Source organism: Gekko japonicus, unplaced genomic scaffold, assembly GCF_001447785.1.
Source record: "Gekko japonicus isolate JY-2015 unplaced genomic scaffold, Gekko_japonicus_V1.1 scaffold469, whole genome shotgun sequence".
In the NCBI taxonomy this organism is placed as follows: Eukaryota; Metazoa; Chordata; class Lepidosauria; order Squamata; family Gekkonidae; genus Gekko; species Gekko japonicus.
In genome coordinates this window covers 903171-915792 of record NW_015173138.1, presented here as the reverse complement: position 1 = coordinate 915792, position 12622 = coordinate 903171, and the positions used below count along the sequence as shown (strand labels likewise).

At 44.5% G+C, this 12622-nt stretch overlaps 1 protein-coding gene across 1 annotated transcript; it reads left to right on the top strand.

The window, feature by feature from the left end:
* The first annotated feature begins 5547 nt into the window (after positions 1-5547).
* On the top strand, positions 5548-11623 carry G6PC2 (glucose-6-phosphatase, catalytic, 2). Its single transcript, XM_015422246.1, has 5 exons — positions 5548-5765; positions 6029-6138; positions 8157-8268; positions 9510-9625; positions 11052-11623. Exons 1-5 carry the CDS (start codon positions 5548-5550, stop codon positions 11621-11623), a joined length of 1128 nt encoding a protein of 375 aa, XP_015277732.1.
* Positions 11624-12622: the final 999 nt, after the last annotated feature.

Below are 12622 nucleotides of genomic sequence, written 5' to 3'. Positions count from 1 at the left end.
GGGGGACCCATCCTAGGCAACAGGTGCTGGGCACCCGGTCTGAGGCTACCAGGGTTGTGACAGGATAATATTGATGGGGGGAAATGTTTGTTTCACCATGATGTAGCGTATTTAAAGCCATTATTTGACATCCCCAATAACATCCCCCATCCCATGTATTAATAGTAGAAGAGAGGAGATGGAAGGAGTAGGGTGAAGGTATAGTAGATGTGTCATTATAAATGACTCGACTCAAACAGTTCTCAGAAACTGAGCATTAAGAGTTCAAATCACCATGTGTAGCTTCATCAAACCAAGACTGGTAAACAGGTTGAATCTGCTAAAAAGCTTCTGCAAACTCATTTATCTAGACTAATGTGAACTGGCTGTCTGTAGACAAGGTCCTTTAAGTTCATCTGCTGATATCTTACACTATGTAAATCTACACAGTAGTTTTATACAATTCCATTAAACACAACTTGTAAATGGTATAGTCTTCTAAAAAGGGTATAGATTTCATATTTTAATTAAGAAACCATTTTAAGCACTATTTTTTAATTGTTTGTTTTCAATGGTGTTGCTGACTGTAATAGTTGGGGCAATAAACTATCCTGAGAACTAAGGGGTTACAATAGGGTTATTTGCTTGCTCTCTGCATTGGCTTAATACTGCAATGTGCGTTGTTCCTGTTTTCTTGAATTTCCACCGATATGACAGAAGTTGTTTTTTCTTTTTCTCTCCTACCCTAAATGATCACAAAGCAACCAAACTCCAGCCAGTTCCCTCATTCACTTTTGATATGGCAAAGCCACCATGAAGTCATTTTACCCTGTCAGTTTCCATTGTGGAATATTTTGTCTGAATGCACCCCCATGTGGTGACTGCCGGTATTTATGACCAATCAGGAGCTTGATAATTAACAGTTTCCCCTCACCCTAGGTACACGGGAGTCCATGGGGTGGCCTTACAATGGTTTACCTCATTTCTCTGTGGTTGGGGACAGAGGGTGGTGCTAGGGGAGAGGGTGTCACCTGGGTACCCCTGGTGTGTGGGGTTCCCCAGGGAGCAGTCCTCTCTCCGATGTTATTTAACATCTATATGTGCCCCCTCGCCCAGCTGGTGCAGCGTTTTGGGCAGGGGTGTCACCAGCATGCTGATGACACCAAGCTATATCTGCTTCTGGACGGCCGCCCGGATACCACCCCTGACAATCTGGCCAAGGACCTGGAGGCCATGGTGGGGGGGTTAAAAAAGAGCAGGCTGAGACTAAATCCAGTAAAGACAGAGGTTCTGTGGCTGGGGGCGGGGAGCTTTGGTGTTGGGGCATAGACTTCCCACTCTTGATGGGATGCCATTGGTGCTGGCGCCATCCATCAGGAGTTTGGACGTGACTCTGGATGCCTCCTTAACTATGGGGGCCCAGGTCATGAATATTGCCAGGCCAGTGTTTTTCCATCTACGCCAAGCTCGGCAATTAGCCCCTTTCCTGTCGCACCCCAGCCTAGCCACTGTAATCCATACAACGGTCACCTACAGGCTAGACTACTGTAACTCACTCTACGCTGGCCTGCCCTTGAGACTGACCTGGAAGCTTCAGCTGGTCCAAAATGCTGATGGACAGTACATATACAATCTATGCTGCGCCAGCTACACTGGCTCCCAGTTGAATACTGAGTCCGGTTCAAGGTTTTGGTGTTGACCTTTAAGGCCTTGAGTGGTCTGGGACCTGCGTATCTTTGGGACCAAGTTCTCTGCTATGTCCCCGGGAGAGCATTACGCTCTGCTGAGAATAATCTACTGGTGGTCCCTGGCCCTAAAGATTTCCAGCTGTCCTCAACCAGAGCCAGGGCTTTTTCGGCCCTGGCTCCAACCTGATGGAACTCTCTGCCAAACACCACCAGGGCCCTGCGGGACGTAATGCGATTCCACAGGGCCTGTAAGGCAGAGATGTTCCGCCAGGCTTTTGGTTGAGGACAGCAATGGTTCCATCACAGCCGGCACCCTCCTCCTCTTTTTTCTTTCCCCCATCCTCGCTTTGGCCCTCTCCTCGCCTGCCTGCAAGACAGCGACACAGTCCAGAGTAGGGTAACAAAGGAATGTCTGTTGCCATCTGAGATAATGTCGTCGATTTTCAGTTTTTGCTTTTAATTCTGTTTTTAACGGTTGTACATCGCCTAGAGCCTTACAATGTAGGGAATAGGTGATTCATAACTTGAATAAATAATAAAATATAATCACATAGGGCCCAGTCCTAATTTCAGCCAAGTGAAAGTGACAAAATAGTCTTGGGCTTACTGTGTTGCAGCAAAACCGATGGGTGCCAGCTGCTGATGCTTGCTCTCAGATCACCTCTGGACCCATGCTCTTAAATTCCAAATTAGCTTAAAACGCTACACTTTAGGATAGAACTACACATTATCCATCACAGCCGGCACCCTCCTCCTCTTTTTTCTTTCCCCCATCCTCGCTTTGGCCCTCTCCTCGCCTGCCTGCAAGACAGCGACACAGTCCAGAGTAGGGTAACAAAGGAATGTCTGTTGCCATCTGAGATAATGTCGTCGATTTTCAGTTTTTGCTTTTAATTCTGTTTTTAACGGTTGTACATCGCCTAGAGCCTTACAATGTAGGGAATAGGTGATTCATAACTTGAATAAATAATAAAATATAATCACATAGGGCCCAGTCCTAATTTCAGCCAAGTGAAAGTGACAAAATAGTCTTGGGCTTACTGTGTTGCAGCAAAACCGATGGGTGCCAGCTGCTGATGCTTTTGCTCTCAGATCACCTCTGGACCCAGGCTCTTAAATTCCAAATTAGCTTAAAATGCTACACTTTAGGATAGAACTACACATTACATTCAACATGAGATTGCCACCTAAAAAGACATTCCCATGTTGACTTATTTCCTCCTACATGATGTATAAAACCATTTACCCCGTTTTGTGATTTTATTCATTAAAATATTTGCATTACACCTTTCTCATATCAGAGAGGGATCCAAACGGCTTACATCAACATGTGCCAAAAATAAGTACAGTGCAAAGACAAAGCCAAAAACAGTAGCATCAGAATCCTAACATAAACCAGAATCTATATCTCTAACAGCCAAAGGTCCCTCTGCATGTGGATACTTATTTCCCACAATCTGGGCCACATGGAGGGTGAACAGATATTTCAGCAAATTTGGGGCACTCCCCAGGTTTGCAGAAGAATCTAAAATGTTTTTTAAAGTATATGGGGGAGACATGCACAGAGAATGGACTTATTGGAGGTGCAGGAAAAGCCGCTGGAGGCGCAAGGGAAGCTGTCATGGCAATAACTGTCCCCACCACTGCTAGGGCTGCAGCTTCAAGAACTGTCCATGCTGCCACGGACCACTGGGAAAAGACACTGGAGACACAAGGGAAGTCTCCATGCCAATAACCGTGTGCCCCGCCACCAGACCCATCCCAGCCATTGTCAAGACTGCCGGCAACGAAGAGTAGGGCTTCAGCCACCAGGTTTGGGCACTCTTGGGGCGGGAAGGTGGCCGGGTGGCCAAGGGAGCCAAAGGGGTGGCAACATGTCTCTGGGAACCAGCCCGCCTGCCCTCTGCTGCTGCTACCCAAGTTGGCCCTGTGGCCGGTCAGCTGAAGCCCGAGGAGGCAAAGCCTGCATCAGCCCCCTCCTTCCTGCAACCAGATTGCTGCAGGGGGTAAGCGCTCTCAAATGGGGATTTTGCTGACGTGCACGGCTGCAAAGGGAGAGAAACAGAAAGAAGTGGGGTTCTCTGAGGGGGTGGGGAGAGAAAGAATAGGGGATTGTCTGTTGAGGGGAAAGAAAGAAAAAGAATGGGAGATTGTCTGAGGGAGGGGGCGAGGAAGAAGAAGAGGGGGAGATTGTTGGGGGGTAGAGAAATAGCGGAGAGAAAGAGAGGTGCAGACGGAGAGCAGGTGGGGGAAAGAGGACATTGTCTGAGAAGGGCTGGGGTAAGCGAGGGGTGAGACATACAAGGGGAGAAAGGGGGTAAGAAAGGATTGCTAGAGGAAGGGGGTAGGGAGGATAGCTGACATAGAAGGGGTGAGAGGAGAAGGGGAGGTGAGGGCACATTGGTAGATAAAGGGTGCATGGAGAAAGGCAGAGGAGGGAACTTTGGGTGATTCTACACTAGACCTGAAATCCTGGTTCAACCCTGTCCCCTACACTACACTACACTACACTCGAGTTCACCCCTGTAATTATCTCAGGGTATTTTTTGTTTCCACATAACACTGAGGTCACCCCGGTTTTGCCCCACACTTGTCCCAGGAAAATCAGATGCTGCGATAACCAGGAATAAATGCAAGGTATTGTGTCACGAGTTGAACTCTGATAAAACCAGGGTTGAGATCCAAGTGCGGAAAGGACCTTTGACAACCAAGGTGGGAGAGGGAAAGAAAGGTGGGGGAATGCCTCATCTCCACAAGTTCCTTGCGGGGACTGCAACCAAGGTGGGAGAGGGAAAGAAAGGTGAGGGAATGCCAGCAACAAAGACTATGGTAGGGCCAAAACACATTATGCAACATTATGCAAATCAGCCATTTTCTCCAGTGGAACTGATCTGTGTTTGGAGATACGTTGTAATTCTGGGAGATATCCAGGCCATTCCTGGAGGTTGGCACCCCTTAATGGGACAAGGGAATATCCAAGAGAGACTACCTAGGAGACGGGAGATGGTGACGCAATCAGTTGTGTGTTCACCCATGTCAATTCCATATTGCTTGTCAATGGGGCTGGGAATATTTACAACACCGTTCCATAACACTATTTGGTAAGTGATCCTTCTGATTATGTCCTGCCCATGTTCGTAGTAGCCTTCTGTTAAATCTACAGGCAGTCCTGCCCTTATTCATAATATGTTCTTGACCAGAATAATGGTTTGTACCAAATCTAACTAACAGCAGCAACAAAAATGCCCCTTCTTTGGAAACACTACTTTAAAACCATTTAAAGGGCTCTTATTGCTGTACGTATTTTCACTGTATCTGATCACAGTTTAAAGGCGTAGGCTGCGCTAAGTGATGAGCTCAGTAATAGAGGCACTTTCCAATTCCAAATAAAAATGCAAACCTTTAATGACTTCTGCTGAGAGCAATTATTCTCCCAGTCTTTATATCAGCAACAGCAGCAGTTAATCAAACATACACATTACTAACGGCCAGTCTTTGGAGAAATGAGCTGTGCAAAAAATTTCAAGCAAACACGGCCCAACTGTTCTTGCAGCGGTTATATAAGAATTTATTTAGCATTTGCACACCTCTGCTCATCATCTGCTGGAGATCAGCACATCCCTCTTCTCCCTCCTTTTAATTTAATTTAAACAGCAACCCCACACTCACACCCACAACTCTCCAAAAATGGGTAGGTTCATGCGTCTTTTGCAAAGAGTCACATGTTTTAGAATGGACAATATAAAAGCAAAACCAACAGTCACAAAGCACTTTAATCTCTGTTAACAGTTCTCCTTCCACGGTTTTAATTCGGCTGCTTAAGCTACGGAGCAAAGGGGAAGTCGTTTCACTCAAGGGACATTTTTTAAAACCGGTTAAGATGGATCTCCTCCATAGGAACGGAGTGCTCATAATTCAACATTTGCAAAAGGATTACAGGTCTTACCAGCATTTTTTAAATTTTATGTCACACATTGGAGATCCTCGGAATATTTTTTTAATTTATTTTCCTCTCTGGTTCCAGCTTAATCCAGCGGTCGGTACAAAAATGATATGGGTGGCAGTCATTGGTGATTGGTTCAATCTTATATTTAAATGGTAAGGTTAGTTGTTTCTTTGGAAACCTAATGGAATTTAGGATATTCGGCCTTTTAATATGTTGGCTTTGAATGAAGAGTCCACTGTTCTTTCTTTGAGATCGCATCAAGAAAATTTTAAGAATTCGGTTTTAGCAAAATATGGGTGTTTTTCATTGAGCAATCATGCAAGAAGAACTGAAATGTCTAAAAATGTGCCAACTTTGGCTTCTAAATAGTGTCTTGAGATGTATGTGTTCATAAAAGAATGTGTTTTCTCTGCAGGATTTTATTTGGTCATCGTCCATATTGGTGGGTTCAAGAAACAGTGATTTATCCTAACCAATCAATCCCACGTCTCGAGCAGTTTCCTATAACATGTGAAACAGGGCCAGGTAAGAGATCATGGCTAACTATACTGGTATGCAGTTCCCAGACAGTTGTCAGATTTTAAAGACAACATCAACACACAATAGCTGGGTGAATTAAGAGGTAAAACATTAGAGATCCCAATATTTCTGTGAAGTATTGAGACAAAATGATTCAACTGTTCCATGACAACATTCCCTTCATAGTCTTTGCCTGTATTTTGAAAAGATTCTTTCAACTGTGATGTTTCAGTTGTAGACATGGTGAGTCACTATTTGCATGTGACATGAATTTACAAGATGGAATAATGATGGGAAATAAATTCTGTCCATCTGACCAGTGCTAGTGTCAGCATTGGTGGAGGTGCAGCAGATGACAAAGCCCACCCCTTTTGTAAAAAAGTTTTTTTCCCCCCTCAAAACAAGGCTTCAGTAGAGTGGAGAAGGTTGTCTCTCTCACTCTATGGTGATGGTTTATGTGAAAAAGCAAGCGTCTGCTAAGCTCTCATCAAGAAGTAAAGGGACAGTTTGCCCACTCTGATCACACACATCTCTCTTTCTTAGTAGCAAATCAGTAGACATTAAGGAGAATTAAAAAAAAAAATTCTGCATGTCACAGACACAACAGGAAGAGGTCTTGCAGGCATTGTGTTAGACATGGTGGCAGAAAAGTATGGATCGTTACTCTCTAATATTTGCATCTAGTGCTATGATAATGGTGCCAAAGGAATGAAAGCCTACGTTCGGGGGGGAGGGGGATGCTCAGGTGTTCTTTGTATCTTGCTCTCTCCACAACTGGCATCTTGTGTTGATGCATGCTGCAGACAGTTAAGGCCAGGTTCCAGTTTTATTGAATAGCACTCCAAATCAAATCATGGAAGGTATATTGTCCTCTCTCTGGTTTTATATGGAGTATGGTTTCTCTTTATCAGAGTAAGCAAACCAAAATGGAAAACAGGAGTGGTTAAAGAAGAAAAGGTAGAGCCACGGGAGAGGGGCCAAATGGAAGGGGTGTCGTTAGAGAAGAAACGGGCTGAGCCAAAGGGGAAGGGGGGTTATACTCTGTTTCTTAGGACCCACAAAAACCTGGAACCAGGCCCACATGTAACACTGAGGTAACAAATGGGTTGTGCGCACATAGAAATATCTACTGTTGTTCTTGTATCATCATCATCATCATCATCATCATCATCATCATCATCATCATCTTATTTTATAGCCTGCCATTCTCACATTCTCAGGGCTTTTTTTGGAAAAAGAGGTGCCGGAACTCTCAAAAGGGAAATTAAGTTTTCAGTCTGTATGCTAGAAACTCATTAACTTTTAAACAGTTTAAAAAGAATTTTGTCAAAGAGGTTCTGGAACTCCGTTCCTGCATGTTCCCCCAGAAGAAGAGCCCTGCAACTCAAGGCAGATTGCAAAATATGATTAAAACAATACAATCAAACAGCAAAGATCTTTAATGAACAAACAATCCAGTGGGGCTAAGACTGAACGGTCAGTTCTAGCTTTTGAAAGTAAATCAATCAGTTTACAATCAGCAGCACAAAGAAGTTATATTTTCCTGCAAGGTAGATGCCAAGACTGGCAGGGCACAATAGCTGCTTGAAAACTTCTTCTATGGATGACAGAGCGTAGCCCCGATTTCCATGTTTGTCCAGAGTGGCTGCCATATGGAGAAGCCTGCTGATACCAAGGCCCTGTGAACCCAGCTAAATGTAGGTTTGCAGTGCCCTGGTTGACCGTGGACTCTCAACATGGAACAGTCAGTCTAGGCTAACAGTAATGGTAACACAACTTAGCCTGGGGAATGGTTGGAAGGCACATCATGCCAAAGCAAGTTGAGCCTTAGAAGCTTCCAGAAAAACACTTAGGAAACACGTCTGAAAATCTCTAGACTCCTCGGAGAAGGAGTAGGGGTAAAAATGTCACAAATAACATTTAAATGACATTTAAGGCAACGGATATGGCAGGGAGTGGGGGCTTTGATGTACTGTCCCCTTGAGTAAGAGAGAAAACTTCTGCACCATTTTGTCATTTCACAGGAAGCCCCTCAGGACATGCTATGGGATCCTCCTGTGTCTGGTATGTGATGGTGTCAGCAGCCCTCAGCTATAGGTCGAGGCAGAAAGATAAATCGGCCCTTGCTCTGCATAGGTCAGTCTCCTTTCAAAATTCAGAATCTCTGCTTTTAGTGAGTTCATCCATTGGCCAGTTGGTGGGCACTGTCCAAATGCACACAGGGGATGACTTTTAAACTGCTTTTAGGGCTCTTTATTATGGATTGCTTTGGACAATAGCAAAGTGTCTAGCAGGTGTTTGGTTTTCATTTGGTGCGCATGCTGTCTATGGTCACCTCTCTGTCCATTTGTGGAACTTTCCCACGCTTGAGACGACATCTAAGACTTGCCCAAGCCCATCAAAAGTGGCCCAGGGAATGGGAGAATGCCTGTTATCACCATGCCTGCGTTATTTCTCTTCTTCCTGGGTTTTGACATTTGTGGTTTAGCAAGAGCTTGTTTTCCCAGCCTGTTAATTTACTGTCATGGGCCATCTGCATCACCTCTTGAAAGCATAGAAGGCCAGAGAGGATAAAACACAGAACTAGAGCATAAAGTAGACAGAAGAAATGGGGTGCAAAAGACCTGTGGGATGAGGAAAGATATGAGGCCACCAACAGAGCTGTAGAGGTGGGAAGAGACCTGTGTGAGAGGAAATGGAGAGATTGGGGTTGTGATCATCACACACACTAAATAATCCACTTTCAATGCACTTTCAACCTGGATTTTACTGTGTGAACTGGCAAAATCCAATTCCAAAGTGCACTGAAAGTGGATTGTTTTGTGTGTGTTATCACAGTCCAATGGAGTGGAAAGAGAGAGAAGAATAAGAAAACTACCAGAGAAACCTGTGGTGCTATGGGGTGCAACAGGGTTGAGGGAAGAAAGGGGGGGGGAAGAGACAAGGTTGAAGACTCGTCTATGGGGTGGGGAAATGGGGGAAAAGGAGCAATAGAAATGTTGATGAAGAGACCCTATAGCAGAATAGAAAGAGAAGAGTGAGTTGGGGTACGGAATGAAAAAGAGGGGCAATGAGGACCTGGGACTGCAGAGAGGCTTGTGGGGAGGGAGTACAGAAAAAGAACCAGTAACTGAGAGCCTGGGGGCTGAGAGAGAATAGGGGTGTTTCGATAGAGGAGAGCTGAACGAAAAAGGAAGCAGTTTCTAAGTATAGACAATATTACTTTTGTATTACATATGGTTTGATTAGGACAATGCTATATGTTATATTTGTGGGGATTCCCCCCCCTATGTATTTTTGTATTTAATGAAAATGGGATTTTTGAAAAGAAAAACTCGGATGTTGTTTTTAGTTCCCTCCTGTCATCTCTGTCATAGACTTGCCTGGTCTTTCCTATGGAGCATCTTCTGGATTATTCAGATCAGTGTGTGTGTCTCAAGAGTATTTATCGCAACACACTTCCCCCATCAAGTCATCCTTGGAGTACTTGCTGGTAATATAGATTACTTTCTTTCTTCTGAGGCACAGATTTTGAAAAGTATGGAAAAATGGGTTTAAAAAATAGTATTTGAGATTGATCACAGTGAGGAGGCATGCTTAAACTGGCATTTGATGCTGGCAGTTATATAGTATTGTGAAAATTATTTTTAAATTTTTGCTGCATCTTCTCAGGAGCTTATGTTGTGATGCAGAATGTGATATGTTGTGCAAGGAATTTTGGATGGCAGTAAAATCTCAATCAGCCATTGACAAAATGTTGTGTTGTCATGGGATATGGTAATGTACATTATAGCTGTTGGAGGAGTGAATAAAGTTCACAATGGAATGCTTACAAACATTTCAGTATCTGTGAGAAAAGTGAGAGTTCAGCCTTCACACACTTGGCCAAAAGGACAGGAGAAGCTGTGAGGATAAACTAGTGCCTAAAATGCAGATGTCCCCAGAGGAAAGGATAAAAGGATTCCAGTAACAAGATAGCTGCAAGGAGAATATTGAGAATGAGAACCCAAGGGAAAGATAAATTGAAGGAATATGAAACTTCAGGGAAAGAAGAACACATGATGCACAGAAAGCAAAGACTATGAGTTGGATCTAGACTAATGTTTCCACAGGTGCAAAGATTTCCACCTATGAAGTGTGATTTCTGTCGGCAGAGTAAGAAACACAGCAAGGTGTACATTCTGATTAAAGTGTAGATAAAGGTTTATTTAGGAACTAACATACTTGATAGTAAAGCGAAGAGACAGAAATAGTGTTCTAGATACATTACTAGCTGTGAGAGAGTGCAAGACTAAGTGTGGAACTTCTCAGAAGAACGAATAGCAATCTGGAGACAGACAAAGAATGAGACTTAACAGGAGAGAAGGTGCTGACCTCACTATCCTATCTAATTATTTTCTTGCTGCCCCCTTCAGGGTCTTCTCTGCTTCTTTGTACACTGGACATTGCCTATTCCAACAATTTTCCTGCCTTCTCCCTCCCACAGCAGCCCAAAATACCCCCAGATGTTTGTGAGCATACTTGGCTGTCATAAATACACACATGTGTGATCATGGATATAGCCAGCACAAATTCCCACAATCCTGGTGGCATTTTTCCCCATTGAATACCATAAAAAGAACCGCCATCCACTGAAATCTGTGATTTTCCCCATTTCCACATTTCATTCTCTCTAAAAATGCATCAAACTTGGATGATCAGAGTAGCACCCATGTAAGGAATTTGTGCAACCTTGTGTTTCATGATATTTAATCACCAAATGCAGAGGAGTCCATCTTCCATTTGATGTTTAAAAAATCTCACCAACTCTTTTTCTTGAGGGAAAAAATGTAATCCAGGTTTACAGATAAGGCTAGAACTCGGCCTTGGATGAACGAGTACATAGTTGCCTCTTCTAATGAGACCCTTCTCATTCGCAGGCATGCTTGTTGCAGAAGTGTTTGAGCATACCCCGTCCATTCAGACCGCAAGTTTAAAAACATACATCGAGGCAAACGTGTTCCTCTTCTTTTCCGCCCTTGGCTTTTACTTGGTTCTCAAGCTTATTGATATTGATCTGCTGTGGTCTGTTCCCAAGGCGAAGAAATGGTGCACCAACCCAGAGTGGGTCAATATTGATACAACTCCCTTTGCCGGCCTGGTGAGAAATGTAGGCGTCTTCTTTGGACTCGGTCTCGGCATTCATTCTGAAATGTTCGTCATGAGTTGTAAAGTTAAAAGCGGCTACGAGGGGACTTTTAGGATATCCTGTACAGCGGCTTCCTTAGCTATGCTGCAGCTCTATGATTGTATCAAGATACCTACCCACGCCGAGTACTTGTTTTACATCCTCTCCTTCTGTAAAAGTGCAGCTATACCTCTTACTGTGGTGGCTTTGGTCCCGTACTGCATACACGTGCTCATGAAGCAACCAGAAAAGAAAACTTCCACAGAAGGCATGGTCAATGTGGGCTTGGAAAACCTAGGAGCATCGAGATTATACTGTGACTGACGGCTTGAACAGTTATTCTGCATTTCCCATTTGAACTAGGGTTGCTGGTTTCAGCTTGGGAAATCCCTCGAGGGCAGAGCTAGGGGAGGGGAGGGGAGGGAGCTCTGTGGGAATATTCGGCCACATAGTCCACTCTCCTAATCTGGCATTTCATCCAGGAGCAATCTATAGAGCAGTTATAATGCCAGGAGAAATCCAGGCCTCACCTGGAGTCAGGTAACCCTTTTCCGAACAATGGTCAGTGCCATTCTGTCACATATTATGGAAAAGTTTCTCGTGGCAGAAGGATTGATTGGCAAAGTCCTTGGTTTAATTCTGAAATTAGAAGAGGTCATTTCGTAGAAAAAGAGGTGCAGAAAAAGAGGTGCAGGAGCTCATTAGCACAACTCATTAGCACAACTCAATAACTTATTTGCATATGCCACACCCCCTGACATCACCGGAAGTGTGTCAGAAGGCAACACCCACCCCTCAGGCTCCACTGGATTGCTAGCTATTTAGGGGGGACATGCAGATCTGCCCTCACAGAGGAAAGAGAGCTTGTACCTGAATATAACTTGGTCTTAAAGGTGCCACTGGACTGTTTTGGACTGGGGGGCCGGGGGGGGGCTCTGCAGCTTACCTGGCTGCTTCTTGCTCTGACTGAGGGCTGCTGGGAGCAGGGGGTGGGGCTTGTTGCATGTGCCCGCCCCCTGGGCTTTTTACTGCCGGAGCTCCGCTCCTGTGCGCTCCTACAGGAAATGACCCCTGGAAATTAGCAATATTACTATGTGACAGCCTGACATTTTAAATGTGACGGTAGGCTTGGGCATAAGTGTGCTGAGGGAGCTACAGATTTTGGACATTTCCCCCCTCCCCCTTTCCTGCCCATCCACAATTAAAGGTGCTATGTCCACTTGATCCTCTACCCAAGCTCTACTAAATGGAGCTTGTATTCTGGGTGTACAGATGGTTGTTTCTGGCTACTGCTGGAAATGGGTCCCTTCAAGGCTCCAGCAA

What these genes read in the sequence shown, in the direction of transcription:
- G6PC2 (XM_015422246.1), top strand. Translation starts at nt 5,548, where the DNA reads ATGGATCTCCTCCATAGGAACGGAGTGCTCATAATTCAACATTTGCAA. An exon ending in TTCAATCTTATATTTAAATG is followed by an intron (nt 5,766 to 6,028) that starts GTAAGGTTAGTT and finishes TTTTCTCTGCAG; the next exon opens with GATTTTATTTGGTCATCGTC. An exon ending in TCGGCCCTTGCTCTGCATAG is followed by an intron (nt 8,269 to 9,509) that starts GTCAGTCTCCTT and finishes TCTCTGTCATAG; the next exon opens with ACTTGCCTGGTCTTTCCTAT.